Genomic DNA, 15,759 nt, shown 5'->3' on the forward strand with positions numbered 1-15,759 from the left:
TAAACAAATTTTCTTGCATCGGAGTTGCGAGCATCATGTAGATTGTAGAACAGGGGTCACCAATTAGTTTTGCTCGGGGTACATTTTTAGAAATGAATTGACCTTCACGGTCCGCATATTTTATAAAAAAATATATAAAACTAAGGCAATTACGGAAATTACAAAGGTATTTACTAACACATCAATGAGAAAAGTGAAAATTTTTGTAGCTAATAATTATCTCTCTGATGTTTGGTGTGAAATTGGTGCAAGCTATTGACATTAATTAATCGTGGAGAGTAAGTCAAGACTCGAGGCCGAAAAAACTATTTGTAACGAAAATCATTTTCGAAAATATTGTTTGCGGACCGCGGTCCGCCTTTGGTGACCCTTGTTGTAGAACATTATTAATTGCCTTTTAATATTATTTCTATAGCGAATTAGGATTAACGTTTGTAACATTCGTTTGAAAGCTGGATGCAGGATAGTCTTCAGAGTGACACAGGGTAATCGTTTATGTTTTTTGTATTAAGCCTTTTTTATGTTGGGTTTACAGACGATTCGGATGTATTTCACCTCCAATGCAACATTTATGCTAACCACATAAGGATCACTTATAGAAACTCAGAGGTAAAACAAATGAGAATAAGCTGGAGTGTACGATGTTATAAAGGCTGGCGCGGTCCACGCAGCCTCAGTGCGTGCTCCCGGCAGTGGTCAAGAGGAAAGATGACGCGCGTGTATCAAGTAAGTCGCGATAGTGATAAGATTTTGATAAGAAGCCTAATATTATGGTCATCATTTTGAAAAATATAGTCGCAAAATAAAAGATAAGTTTAACAAAATTTTAAAGCTTAATCGCTTGATAGTAATTTATATCTCTAAATCATAAACGGGGAAATAACATTTTTGGTTTTTTCACAATACACTGATAAAAAAGATTCACTTAGCCATTTAAAAACCTAATTGAATTAGAAACCAGTATTTTCAGAATAATTATTCTACTTTATTGACTGATTTGGAAGCTAACCCGGAGAGAAGAACCGACGTATGTATGAGTAATCGCTTGTTATTGTTTTTTTTTTGCACGGAATATTTTTCCAACTAACACTAATGAAAATTTTGAAATAGGTATACTTAAGCGGTGACTACTTGTATCTATCTAAATAAGTTTCTTTCTACTATATTTGCATTCATACTTAATTCACCAGAATCTTTTGAAACCCGTAGAAACCGACTAGCGCAGTCTTAAGTAGATGTTTCTAATGAATTTTCTTCAGTTTTTGAACGTTGTAATGATAATGATTAATGAAAGTTGGAGCAAAATTAGTGATAATGATTTTTTCTACCAAAATTAAAGAATATTAATTACAATAATTAAAGTTGAATATAATACTAATTACTCATCAAAATATTAATGTCCTGACCTAGGGGTCAAAATACTTTAACAAGAAAAAAAAAACTTACCTTTAACCAATTTGTAACTACAAAAACAAAGTATTGTCTGTGTTTATTCGTACGTGTAATTGTATTGTATAAATTGACTGCTAATGGATACGATTGTTACGTGAATTATCGACAATTATTCATAACTTAGGCGTTGCCCGTAAGTCTGTTAATTTAAAAATTGTAAAAAACCATACTTATTCTAAACAAAAAACACGAAAAAAAACATAATATATCCGAAAATGACGGGTTTTAGTGATTAGGTTAAGATTCGAAATAGGATATAAACTTAATAAATAATAGGAAAGAAAATAAATAATAGACAGACCTGCAAATATCACATACATGCACTTGGATTACATTATGAATAAGTCATGTGAAATACCTGCCAATCAAAACGTCAACAAAGATCAGTTATAATATAGATGATGATTCGGCTACAGGCAAAATCAAACATAGATGACGTTGACAGGAATAGGATAGATGACGTTGAAAGGACAGGATAGGAAGGTTGTGCAGCGAAACAGCTGTCTCTCACGTCATGGTTTACAGGATTAGTTCTTCTTAAAGCGCCAACATTGAGATAAAAACTAGCCTCCTTTCTTAAGGCTCAAAGGACGATACTCAAACCGGTGAAGTAACAGCAGACAGACAAGCAATTCAGAATATTAGTATGAATCAATGTAAACAACAACAGGGAACACAAAGTATCATCAGTCACTAACTATGACGACAATATTTCATACTTTTCCGCGAGTGCGTCCACGCGTGGTATCCGACTATCGAATATTATATCGAGCTGATATTTCCGATATTATGAAGTATTGGTTTCCAACATCGGAAGTGTGGTGTGGCTTGGGTGTCTTAAATTACACACTGGCTTAGGATACTATAGGAAATTGTTTACATAACATTAGTAATTAATGATGACCGTAAAAAGATTTCCAACACCTTTATTAGTTACACTAATAATATTTTATTAAAAACAATCACTCCTAAAGTATTATCTAAGTGTAAAATTATACAAAATGTTGCAATTCTGAAAGTGTAGGCGCATATTATAAGATTCAAGAGTGAAGAGACCTTACATTCGTTACTATAAAACTACGAATAATAAAAATTAAGGAAACGTAGCTCCTATACTATTACCGTTTTAAAGGTTCATTTCGAACTGTCATGTAAAGTATCAGCCTGATACCGCTGAAGGCCACCTAAATATTGCAAATGTATTGAAAATGTATACCTAGCTAGGTACATATTTTGATAGGTATTGTGAAGAACATGTTTTTTGACGGAGTTACTTTTCATCCGTTTTTATTATTCGTAGCTATAAAGTCATAAAATTTTCAAAAAAAAAAAAAGAGGGTTTTTTTTTATGAAATAAGGGGACAAACGAGCAAACGGGTCACCTGATGGAAAGCAACTTCAGTCGCCCATGGACACTCGCAGCATCAGAAGAGCTGCAGGTGCGTTGCTGGCCTTTTAAGAGGGAATAGGGTAATAGGGGAGGGTAGGGAAGGGAATAGGGGAAGGTAGGAAAGAAAATAGGAGAGGGAACGGAAAAGGGTAGGGGATTGGGCCTCCAGTAAACTCACTCATTCGGCGAAACACAGCGCAAGCGCAGTTTCGCGCTGGTTTTCTGTGAGCCCGTGGTATTTCTCCGGTTGAGCAGGCCCATTCGTGCCGAACATGGCTCTCCCACGTCAGTCAGTGTTACAGTTTCTATGTCGTTCTGTCTATCATTTTGTAACTTGTAACTTTTAATGGGAATACTTTGACAAAAATATGGTTTGTGCTCAATAAACCAATTCTTTTATTCGTTGGTTACCTACCTAATTTATCAACTAGTTGTACTGTCGGGGAAATTGATTACTAAGGTATTGACGGACCTACCTCATTTTGTAAGAATATTGTGTCAATTAAATGATGTTCGCAATCTATCTGCTGGGCTGGGTGGGTTTGACATAACACAACCAAATTACGTGGGCCCGCCATCTGCTTTCTAAAGTAAGATTTATAGAAAAACAGTTAAGTGCATTTGCTTTGTGTTAATTATGGGTCTGTTTAAACATAGTATCAAATTAAACTTTGCACAAGGTGCACTACTTAGTATGATTTGTATAGCATAGTGAGCTTGTTGTTATGCAGTTAAAAGTGCTAATTGTTCACAAAGTTAGGTAATTCTTGAGCAGATTTCCACAAACATGCGTTGCAGACCTTACCGTTAAGATGAGCAGACGTTATTATAACCACTAACACGTGACATGACCTGAAATCTACAGATGGTACATAATATTATAATGAAATGAAAATATTTATTTCTAAATAGGTTAACAAAGTTAACACTTTTAGAACGCCACATCTACATGAGCCCTATCACCGGTTCGGGAACTAACCCAGCGAGAACCGGCGTAAGAAACTCGCACGGGGCCACATTTTACCAAAAAGGCAAATAGGTGGAAAATAACTTAATATGGATGTTTCTTTTTTTATTTATTTCCCAATGCTCAATACTTTCCTAGATTGATGAGATTACTTTCTGACCAAATCGATCAGATAGGACAGTGATAAAACTACTAATCAATAAAAAAAACCTTTTATCTCATGTATGTGTTTTTTCTTTATAATCCGAGTGTACATACTATGAGAAAAAATAATATGGTTCTAGCTCACACGAGATAGTCGTAACAAATACTTCCTGTATGTTTTTACATGCTCTATTGTTATGATTTAATGGCGTCCTTTGTTTACTGTGTATTTTCTGATTCATTTAATTACTTATGAGTCACAAATATGATTCATTTGTCATTACTACGATCTAATTACTTATATCATTTCATATTGGGCATTTAAATATGTAGATCATATTTTGTAGGGTTCCGTACTCAAAGGGTAAAAACGGGACCCTGTTACTAATATTTCACTTTCTGTCCGTTTGTCTGTCACCAGGCTCTTAAGAAGCACAATAGCTAGAAATCTTCCTACTCCTCCTATTTTCTTCTGATTAATTTCGTTGCGGGTCCCAAGACAGCTTTAGCATATCCCTCGGGCTCCCTGAGATCATATCAAAGGGTTTTTGTGGTTGGATACCGCTGTCGATCCTGGCGACACAGGAGATACAGTGGTGGGAATGTGTGGTGGGCCAAAGCCCGTTAAAAAAAAGCACAATAGCTAGACGCTAGATTAGGATTGTGTAGGCCTAGCCTAGTACAGTTAGTCTATTCCGAAAGCGTAAATTTGATATCAACTTAGAAACAAGACATTTTTATTACCTACTTCTTGAATGTTACAGGTATTTGTCATAGCAGCCGTTGTGTCGACAGTGGCTAGTGGTTATGTCAGCTACCCCACGTACTCCGCACCCCCCGTGGCCCCCGCGCTCGCCGCGCCCAAGTCGCCTGGAGGATACGGCTTCTACAAGGGAGACCAAGGCTATAATGTACGTATTTTGATGTGAAGGATACGAAATGGCACATCATTTGACAGGCTGACCGTCGGATAATTTATTAGAGTATCAAAGGTGGATACTTCTACAGTCTACTTTTCAAATAATAATAGTTAAAAAATCTATAAAACGCGCTTTATTTTCATCTTTTGCTAGAATTATTAGATTTTTTTTTCAAAAAACAATTAACTATTGCATTGTCATTGGCTAATACGTATGCACATGTAACAGGGGATGGGTAAAAATCGTGCTCAAAGATTCCGTTACGTACAACAGGCCAAGCTAGTAAAAGCTTTTAAAATAGACGAGATAGGTAAAGTATATGGCCAGAACTCAAACTCAAACTCAAAATTTTTACAACCAAAAATCTATAGACGACTAAAATAAAACAAAAAACTTAAGAATTAACACGTTTAACTCCGCTTTTAAACATTTAAATTCTTGTGTGTTATTTAATTTAATTTTTTAATCCTAGTCAGAGGATTTAACGGACTAAGGGCCTGTTTCACTACTTCCTGATAAGGTGCCGGATAGACTATCCATAACTTATTTGACAGATGCCCCATACTATATCTGTCAAGTGAAGTTGTGGATCCTGCCGGTCCTATCCGACACATATCAGGACGTGATGAAACATGCGGTAATTGCCATGGAAGCCATGAGACTTTTATTTTTCAACTAATACAATTCTTGATTTCTATTTCTGTAAGACCTCACTAACAGAATTAAGTTTCATAAGTCGTCAATCACCATGCATTATGGAGCTAACAAACCATAACTGAGTCACCACCGTAACATCCTGCTTGCGTTACTAGTCACCAATCACCATACGATGCAATACATGCAGTATTCAAAGACTCGAATATTCCCTGCACACAAGCACGATTAAACTACCATGGCCTTAACCAGACCACCACAGCTTAGACCCTTCCGAAAAAAAACTACGGACAAGCTTCGTGGAATTAAAGGGAAATTCAAATAAGTGCTAGGTATATACGGTATACCTACTTGAAAGTGGCCGGGTACTGGCCGAGCCCCAATTTAGGAGGAATGCATGAAATCAGAATGATTAAACCTGAATTTAGATTCAAGTACTTTTCTATAGATTTCATTGCGAAGATTATTTTTTGAGAGCACTAGTATAATATTATAAGTAGATATAGCATATCCTCATTTTTTTGCTCTATTAGAACTTTCTTGTTATTTGTTTTGTAAAGAGCAAATAACTAAATAACAATAAATATAATAATAATAATATACTGACATGACAGTCAAAGCGCCTACAAGAAATAAAATAGCAATGTTTATCCACGCAGTACAAAAGACTTCAACGCGGTAGAAGCTCTTATAAAAATATTTTACTCATAGTAAAATTATATTACACATTAGCTGTCCCGGTGAACTTCATGTCACTTTTAAACCTTCCTACTACGAATATTTTAAGACTAAAATTAGCCCAACCCGTTCAGCCGTTTTCGAGTTTTAGCGTTACTAACATAATTGAAAATCCATTTTTATATATTTGACTTTTAAGTATTATCACAAATCTTTTGTATGGGAGTATAGAAAAGTGTTGTTTTTAGACTTTTTCAGGAAATTATTTTTTTTTTAGAATTTTTCTCTCCGTAAGAACCATCCTCGTACTTCAAGGAATATTAAAAAAAAAGAATTAGCGAAATCGGTCCAACCGTTCTTGAGTTTTGCGCTTAGCAACACATTCAGCGACTCATTTTTATATTACACATTACACTTATTGTATAATTTAGGTATATTAGTGACAATTTTCTTAATTTTTAATGTATTTTGTGTATATTTTCAGTCGTATCCGAAATACGCCTTCGACTATTCAGTGAGTGACCCGCACACCGGCGACCACAAGACGCAGTGGGAGACTCGCGATGGCGACGTTGTCAGAGGTAACATTTTCACGATTATTTTATTTATTTAAAGTATAATATTTAGTACATTGCCTTAGATTTTTACACTTTTATTACAATAACTTATCATTACTTCAGTCTATAGAATTAGGAAATTTACAAAAGATATATATATTTTTTTTTTATTATAAAATTGGGGCCGTCTATGGACTGTTCGTCCATATCCTTTTTTTGTTATTTTATTATTTAGATTTTTCGCACCAAGGATATTTGAAATAATATTATGCATTTTAATTAATTGTGGTCCATCACGCCATGGACACTTTTTTTTTTTTAATATATATGTATATATATATATATATATATATATATATATATATATATATATATATATATATATATATATTTAATAGAATAGAGTATAATATGTTATACATACAATAAATAAATATATATTTATTGTTTTATAAATTGCATAATAATAATATTAATGTTTTGAACGGTGAGGTCCCAGTCGGTGTGGCAGCCAGTAGATCCGACATTTTCCGATTTCCTTAGATTTTATGCTGTTCCACCCTTTGCCTTTAGATGTTGTGACATTGGTTTGGTGGAGAGGGGTCACTCAAGCTGGGTGGAGTTTCTAGGTTGTTAAAAAGATATCGTTCTGTGTCGAATCTACCCGCCATGTGGCTTAGGACTTTATTTACAAAAGATATTGTAAAGTATTTTAGTTTGGATTGAATAAACACTGCAACTACCAATACTTTAAGATTTAAATTATCGTTAGTTATAATAATATGGAATTTTTAACCAAAGCCAAAATAATGTTTTTCCATGTTAAAATTTTTAGCGCCCTATAATTGAAAAATATTTTATTAAAGAATGCTTACTCGTATACCTAAACAATAGTGCCTCAAAATTTAAGTGGCAACATTGGTATGTAATATTTCCTGATAAATTTTTCAGGTGCTTATTCCCTCGCCGAACCCGATGGGACAATAAGACTAGTCGAGTACACCGCTGATGATGTCCATGGCTTCAGGGCTACAGTGAGGAAAATCGGCCAACCGCGCCCCCAAGTGTATAGAAAACAATACTTTGTTCCTGGATACGGCCGCTAGATGTCACGTCTTCGAGCTTCTAATAGATCACGCTAGATGGCGTTGTTTAGTTACAAAATATTTGTGTCATCTGCTAGATGGCGCTACGATGCAGTTATATTGCATTTTATAAGAGTTACCAAAGCATATTAATTATTAAGTACTATTTTAGATTTACCATTTCAAATCTAATTATATGTCTTACCTGTTTGCTACTTACATTTAAAATGTGTAATTTATATACCTATTATTTATTAATATTTTTTGTCTCCTTCAAGCTACATTTTTATTTCAAGTTATATTAAGTGAGCCTATATTTTACCACATATTTTTACTAAGTCGATTTTGTAATTATGATGCGAGAACATAAATATGAACGAAATGTATCAAAATATATACATTAAAATATATTTTTATTTTATAAAATATTTTAATTTATAGTTTTAAATCATAACAATAATTTTATATTAACCAGAATCACTGTGTGCCAGGTAACTAAAAATTATAGAAATGTGTTAATGAATAACATTATTTTTTTTGGAAAATATTCTTATACCTTACCTAAAGGAAGTGCAAAGTCCAACAACGCACAGTGGCAATCTAATGAAGTATAATATCCTAATATAATATATCGCCGTAGGAAGTAAAATTAATATAATGAGCACTTACTGTAAATCATTTCAATCGTTACGATAAGCGTCATTAATTGCCGATTAATAGTGTTCAATTACTTGATATCGCTTTGTAAAATTTTAACAGGTAGCTTAGTAGGCGAATGCGCTGTTTATGCTTTTTCATACCAAAATAGAGACAAAATACTTATTAATAATAATAATTATTTTGATCATCAGTCAATAGTAGAAAAAGTTTATAATTGAAACTATCTAGACTTTTTATTAATATATGTATTTCTATAATATTATCTCATGTAGCTGGATGAAATGACAAGACAAAATGACACCAACTGACTACCTGCAATCTTAAAGACTATGTTCAATTTCTTTTGTCTCTGTTCAAGCTGTTTAGAAGCGAGATGACAATTTTCTCATTAACATGCAGAAGTCTTCTACGCTGGCATTTACAAATAACTAATGTTATGTCCCTCACCTCCTAATATAATATGTGATATAATCCTGGTACATCATTTTCGTGGATAAGCTTATCAGTGAATCAAGACTACGGTAGTAATTTCGTGCGCGCACGCAACCCCGCCCCTCGCATCTCTCTTACGCATTCACTTTCAGTACATACTATTCAAATGTGATAAACATTTATTATGTATGCATTTCTTCATAAGATCACAATACTTGAACAGATTTTGCCATACAATTATTGTTTTCTAATGATTATAAGTGCGAGTGATACCACTTTGAAAAAAATTGATCAAAATACCGATTGTAACAGATGATAGAAATTTAAAACTGTTATAAAGAGGTATATAAAGTCAGAAGATAAATGGAGGAGTACAATAAAAATAGTTTCATTGTATTAAAATACTTTATGTGCAGTCACAATTTACGTATTTTTAATAGGTTTTTGACCAACATGTTACTTTACTTACACTAAACTGTAAAACTACAGAAAATATATTTAAATACCATGGTTTATGCATCATAATCAAAATATCACTTACCTTTATGAGTATCATGTGTTTCATGTTTAATTATTTCAATAGTTTTTTAATGTTTTTTGATTAACTTTTTATTTTTAATGAAAACTACTAGTAGTACTAACGCAGTCAGTGTTTAATCATACCTTAAAAAGTCACAATATCATTCAACTTCATAAAAGTAATACAAATGACTGAAGTGCATTTAACATTTTATTTTATTGCAATTACCACGATCTTTATTAGGCTATATTTTTAACATTGTAGGAATGTGCGGATTAGGTTACATAAATCATAATATTATCTAGGAGTAGGAAACATCTATTTTCCATCCGGGGTGCTACATTGTTTATACACCACAATAAAGCAATTATAATGCACATATCCTATGTGTGTGTATATAGGCTAGAGCCGTATAGTGTGTACGTGTGTATATAGGCCGAGATGCATGTGTGCACACATAAATAGGTGGGTGGTGGTCATCCTTCGGTGTCTTCGCGTGCAACCTTGGATATGGACAAGTTCATGTTTTGTTTTTGTAGAAAATAAATAAAAAAATACACACAAATACAGTGAAAAAACATAGTGGATGGGACAGAGAAAGACAGTGATTATGGCTAACACACTTATGGTTATGGTAGGTTAATTAAAATAATATTACTTTTCTTTATCAGTGAAACACTGTTAGATAGGCATTTTTTTTTTAGATCTAACATTTTAAGGATTCATGAGTCTTGGCTTACTTTTCTATTATTTACCTTCACGTGCTTCTTGAATAAATTATTACTTTAATGAACTTATAGAAAAAACTCTCTTATAGGTCTTTCTTACCAAGATCTTATCATCACTTGGACAAGAGGACATAGCTCATCATGAAATCGCGTATCCTCACTCTCAGGTGAACCAAGTAAGTAAACTTTTGTATTTATAAGAACTTACTAGATGACGCCCGCAACTCCGTTGCGCCAAAATTCGTTTATCGTGAGGGAACTGTACATTTTTCCTGGATAAAAAGTATCCTATGCCCTTTCCTGGGACTTAAAGTATCTCCATACCGAATTTCGGCAAATTTGGTTCAACGGCGGTGGAAAGAGGTAACAGATAGACAGACAGGAAGACAGACAGACGCACTTTCGCATTTATAATATTAATTAATTCGTTAATTAATGTAAATTAACGTAAAAATGTACATTACATTTTTACGTTAATTAAAATATTATATAACGTTAATTATATTTTATAATAATATAATTATTAACGTAAAAATGTGATGTCTTCACACTTAAATCACTAGGATCTCATTAGTATGAGACGTGGAGACACTTAATCCCGGTTAAGGACTTATGATGGCTTTTATTTCCTATCCCACGGTTCCCGCGTACCAAATTTATTTATTCTTAAAAGTCTATTAAAAATAATAACTTTAATATATTGCCTAATCTAAAAAATAAGATATCAGATAGATACAAACTGGATAGAAATGAAATTTATGTGACCAGAAATCAAAGGCACTGAACGTTACAGTATGTGGAAAGTAAAAGGTTAGTTAATTAAACATCGCGTTCGCGATGATTGTTAGCTTTGTAATTAAAGTCTGTGACAGTTTAATTAATGTGAGTGGACGTCTGACTTGCAGTTTTACGTAATTTCTTATTGTTTTATGGAGTACGGAACTGCTTCGGAACTTAGGCAAAAGACATTAGCACAATATTCATTTTACCTAATACTAAGTTTTGGTTCTAGAACGTTTTTTTTTTTATGAAATAAGGGGGCAAACGAGCAAACGGGTCACCTGATGGAAAGCAACTTCCGTCGCCCATGGACATCAGAAGAGCTGCAAGTGCGTTGCCGACCTTTTAAGAGTGAATAGGGTAATAGCGGAAGTTAGGGAAGGGAAGGGAATAGTTGAGGGTATGGAAGGGAATAGGGTAGGGGTTAGGGGATTGGGCCTCCGGTAAACTCACTCACTCGGCGAAACACAGCGCAAGCGCTGTTTCACGCCGGTTTTCTGTGAGAACGTGGTATTTATCCGGTCGAGCCGGCCCATTCGTGCCGAAGCATGGCTCTCCCACGTATGAATAAGATTAAGAAATAAATCAAGTTCTTTCATGAAAGGTATCAGAATGATAAGTCTTGAAATTTTCAAACATGAAGACCTAAAGTGACCATTTCGTTTACGATTCAAGCTTACGATACTTCTATACAATTTACATTGCGCTACTTGAGTATTTAAAAAAGTATATAACAACGTCAATTTGCGAAACGCACGTAATATTATGTTGTCGTAGGCAAATATTGAAAGTGAGTCTGTTGAAACTGTATCGCCAGATGTGGTTCACCCACTTTTCTCTGGACTCGTTTTATGTAGGTAAAAGTAATTGGAACTGGTTCACGTTTTTAATATTACTATTACAAATTATGTAATATACAGTAGCACTTAATTTTTATTGCAATTGTTTAGTGCATCAATTTAATACCATATTACGATTATATTATAATCAATAACTTGTTATGTCTGGTTTTTTTTTAATTTATTTTTTTTAAAGCAATAAAGAATAAACACAAAACTTTTTACTTAAAAAAACAAAGCTTTTTTGCAATAAAGTAAGTTGAAAATAAACTTCAAAGCAGTTTCAGTTGGCAAAAAGAAGTAGATAAAATTGAAAGTACTGATACTAATTACTTCAACTTGGAAGTAATAATTACCAATGAAGAATAAATAAATACGAAAATAAACTTTAATTCCAAAATACATTCTATACATTCGTAAGTGGTAATAAAATATTTAATACGTAATGGATACGGATATGAATGAAAGTGAATTGTCATGGTATTTAAACAGTGTAGTGAGTACTCATACTTCACACATACTCGTAACAGCCTCTTCAGTTGCCATTCATCTTGAACTTGAACTCGATGAAATGTCAGAAGGTAATGACATGATAGCACTTAAAAAGCATGAAGCGTTTACGCATTTAATTCGCTATGGTGCTGACGCGTTTGATAATAGTAGATCAAAACACAAACGAGAGAATATTGCCATATCACATCATAGTTAAAGGTTTTAATCTTAACAAAAAAATACTCTGAAGATGCTATACAAAATATTTCCAGTCATTTTTAAAATTTCATTTAATTTTCATCGATGCTCGTTGTTGTTTCTCGTTAATAAATCAAAGTCATGCGACCATTAAGAGGCACATAAAACTTAGTTACCAGAAAGAAACTGGCATTCATGAAGCGTATCGCGAATGAAAGTGTCTAGTGCGTGTTATAGCGATCAGACGGACGAACTGACATCTAAACTCTCACGTATTTTCGATTCTTACACAAGTGACATAGCGACTTTATAGAAACGATAAGACTCATTTGTTATTCTGAATACTAATACGAACGGCTCGCATGCAACAAATTGTCATAATTGAAGCTTAAAACAAAATTAATGCACGCGAGCTCATTACTCGTACTTTTCTTTTGCGAGAAAATGTCTGCGAAATATTAATCTATCTATATATCTTCTTCTTCTATATATATAAAACTCAAAGGCGACTGACTGACATGGTGATCTATCAACGCACAGCCCAAACCACTGGACCGATCGGAATGACATTTGGCATGCAGGTAGATATTATGACGTAGGCATCCGCTAAGAAAGGATTTTGATCAATTCCATCCCCAAGGGTTTAAAATAGGGGATGAAAGTTTGTATATAATAATACTTCTTAACGCAAGCGAAGCCGCAGGCAAAAGCTCGTTACTTAATAAAAGTCGTAATCATCGATGTCAGTCCTTCTTATCATTGAGCAAAAAGTATTAAACGTCATCATTATACTTGTATCATCATTATCATCATAAAAATAAGTTTTATGATACTTGTAGTATAAATAATTACATATATACTATTAAGAGTAATTATAACCAATATGACCAATGTAATTTAATTGTATGTTTTATAAATAATAAAAATATAATAATGACCTTTCAGGAGCATCCGAGTTACTCTTTTGGTTATGGCGTCGCTGATACTCATACTGGTGATATAAAAACTGTTTGGGAAGCTAAAGAAGGTGATTCCGTTAAAGGTAACAAATAAAATACCCTATTTAATATTTAGTGTTTGGTGTCTCAACTTTGCTATCTATGGATAATAAATTAAGCACAAAAATAATATTATTCCTTGTAAGTACTTAAAAACGAAGTCGATTCAAATTTGTCTCAACTAACTGGTCATAACAATGATAAAAAAAATATATATAATTTTATTCTTAATTTTTATAGTATCTGGCATATTATGAAAATTGTGCAATTTTCTTTTCAGGTCATTACAGTGTTGTTGAGCCAGATGGGTCTATGAGAAGTGTTGAATATTCCACTGGTCCTAAAAGTGGATTTTCTGCAATGGTAAATAACGAGGACATACAAATACCTAATGTCCCTGTGAGTAGTGACGCCATGGAAGAGAAAGCTCTAAGAGATTACGGAAGACAGTACGATTATTCTGAAGATCAAAATTATGAACCACCATCAATGCGCGAAAGAAAAAGAAAACGACACCCTTACGAAGCTTTGTTCAGAGACTATGAGTTTGTTAAAAGGCCGAAATATCCCGCAGATTTAGAACCGAGTGATTATACCCACAGCATCAGCATAAAACATCCCCGAGATGACATTGGGCCCGAAGCTACTGCTGAGAGTCATATCGGATTTAATTTTGACCCCGACTGTAAGCACAAGCACAAAATAAAGGAAAGTAACTATTATCCAAATGTTCCAGATTTCGATTTTCGTCGTCAAAAATATCCCCCAATAGATAGTTATAAAAGCGAATATGAGAAATACATGAGTGAATCGTCTAATAATATGGAAAAACTTGCACACATGTACAAGCATAATGACCAATATAAGCCAGTTAAACCACAAGATGAGTTCGGGGAATGGTCCCCAACGAAAAATGATTATCATGGAATACCCGATATTCCACCGGAAAAACTATTTGCAGATTTACCTCCTTTACGCCCCAAAAATAAGCACAGACCAAACAAGAATCCAGAACCGTACGAAGATCTGGATGATTATATTTTAGTACCCAAAAGAAAAAATAAGAAGCCTCCAAGGTTTGCAGAACCACCGGAGTATGCGCACGAATCAGATGAAGAATTTGACGATGCATTTGATGACGACCGATACCACAAGCCGCCTCGACCTTCCAATCAGAAGGAAGTTGTACGAAAAATTGTAAAGAAGAAGAAGCCAGTTATTAATTTACTAGATATATTCGATATTTAGGCTGTAAATACAAATTAGAAATAAGCAAACGCAGAATTTCACTTTTCGTTGTAAGCAGTGTGAAGTGGAAAGTGAATTACAGATTCCTTATCGTCTTCCGATAAAATCTCGAATTATCTTTCAATTAAGAGCTGCGAAATAATTTGTATTAAAAACTCAGACTTTATAAGTACCTATTGCAGAGCAAATAAGCTTTCACGGCTTTACTATGTATCATAGTGAATAGCACTGTGCTTTTTTGCTCTGTGTTTTGAATTCTATAGTTTATGTCCATTTCTAAGTTGAAAAACAACATAAGCTGTTTATAGCAATCCGCTGAAACCAAAGCGAACATTTGTATTGAATGCCAGACTTTTATGTGTATCCTGACGGGCATAATCTTTTTTATTATTTCCATAACTCATTGTTAAAATGAGCAAAAATCATCAGACTGTCTTAAAAATGATTATAATAATTACATAGACTGAATATATTTAAGTGTGTTTGTATTTATTTAAGACGTTTTGTATTATAGTCCTTGTTAATCCTGAATTGAATAAAGTTGTTGTAATACTCTTAGAAACATGTTTGCAACGATTCATCGTTTCTATCCAACATGACATTGCGATCCTGGTGTTTTACATTCTTTACGTAATACATAATGTTGTATACAAAACTGTTTATATCATTAAAAATCCGGCACATGGTTAACTACAGATTAAAATTATGAGATCTCATATCAAACAAATGCAATTCATAAAAATATAGTTACCGGCTACCGTCTCATTATCTTATATCTTTAAACGAGCAATTCTTGTATAAATATATAATTGGAATCTCGGAATCGGCTCCAACGATTTTCATAAAATTTAGTATATAGGGGGTTTCGGGGGTGATAAATCGATCTAGCTAGGAATCATTTTTAGAAAATGTCTTTTTATTCGTGTTTTATCGATAATCGATAAACTGAAAAATATGACTTCCTGACATCTATTGGCGAATAATAATACTATTTTGTGAGCAACTAATTACTTTAAC

At 33.5% G+C, this 15,759-nt stretch overlaps 2 protein-coding genes across 2 annotated transcripts; both read left to right on the plus strand.

Annotated features, from left to right (window-relative positions):
• The first annotated feature begins 584 nt into the window (after positions 1 to 584).
• On the plus strand, positions 585 to 8,093 carry LOC121731419 (cuticle protein 7-like). Its single transcript, XM_042120832.1, has 4 exons — positions 585 to 726; positions 4,718 to 4,864; positions 6,690 to 6,786; positions 7,714 to 8,093. Exons 1-4 carry the CDS (start codon positions 619 to 621, stop codon positions 7,866 to 7,868), a joined length of 507 nt encoding a protein of 168 aa, XP_041976766.1. The 5' UTR covers positions 585 to 618; the 3' UTR covers positions 7,869 to 8,093.
• A 1,606-nt stretch (positions 8,094 to 9,699) lies between these two features.
• Positions 9,700 to 15,376, plus strand: LOC121731405. Its single transcript, XM_042120812.1, has 4 exons — positions 9,700 to 10,093; positions 10,277 to 10,363; positions 13,442 to 13,538; positions 13,775 to 15,376. Exons 1-4 carry the CDS (start codon positions 10,046 to 10,048, stop codon positions 14,740 to 14,742), a joined length of 1,200 nt encoding a protein of 399 aa, XP_041976746.1. The 5' UTR covers positions 9,700 to 10,045; the 3' UTR covers positions 14,743 to 15,376.
• The last annotated feature ends 383 nt before the right edge of the window (positions 15,377 to 15,759 follow it).

This window comes from Aricia agestis, chromosome 10, assembly GCF_905147365.1.
Source record: "Aricia agestis chromosome 10, ilAriAges1.1, whole genome shotgun sequence".
NCBI lineage: Eukaryota > Metazoa > Arthropoda > Insecta > Lepidoptera > Lycaenidae > Aricia > Aricia agestis.

Coding starts and splice junctions, on each gene's coding strand:
- LOC121731419 (XM_042120832.1), top strand. CDS start 619: ATGAGAATAAGCTGGAGTGTACGATGTTATAAAGGCTGGCGCGGTCCA. Junction 4,865..6,689: donor AGGGAGACCAAGGCTATAAT/GTACGTATTTTG, acceptor GTATATTTTCAG/TCGTATCCGAAATACGCCTT. Junction 6,787..7,713: donor CGATGGCGACGTTGTCAGAG/GTAACATTTTCA, acceptor TAAATTTTTCAG/GTGCTTATTCCCTCGCCGAA.
- LOC121731405 (XM_042120812.1), top strand. CDS start 10,046: ATGGGACAGAGAAAGACAGTGATTATGGCTAACACACTTATGGTTATG. Junction 10,364..13,441: donor CTCACTCTCAGGTGAACCAA/GTAAGTAAACTT, acceptor ATGACCTTTCAG/GAGCATCCGAGTTACTCTTT. Junction 13,539..13,774: donor AGAAGGTGATTCCGTTAAAG/GTAACAAATAAA, acceptor TTTTCTTTTCAG/GTCATTACAGTGTTGTTGAG.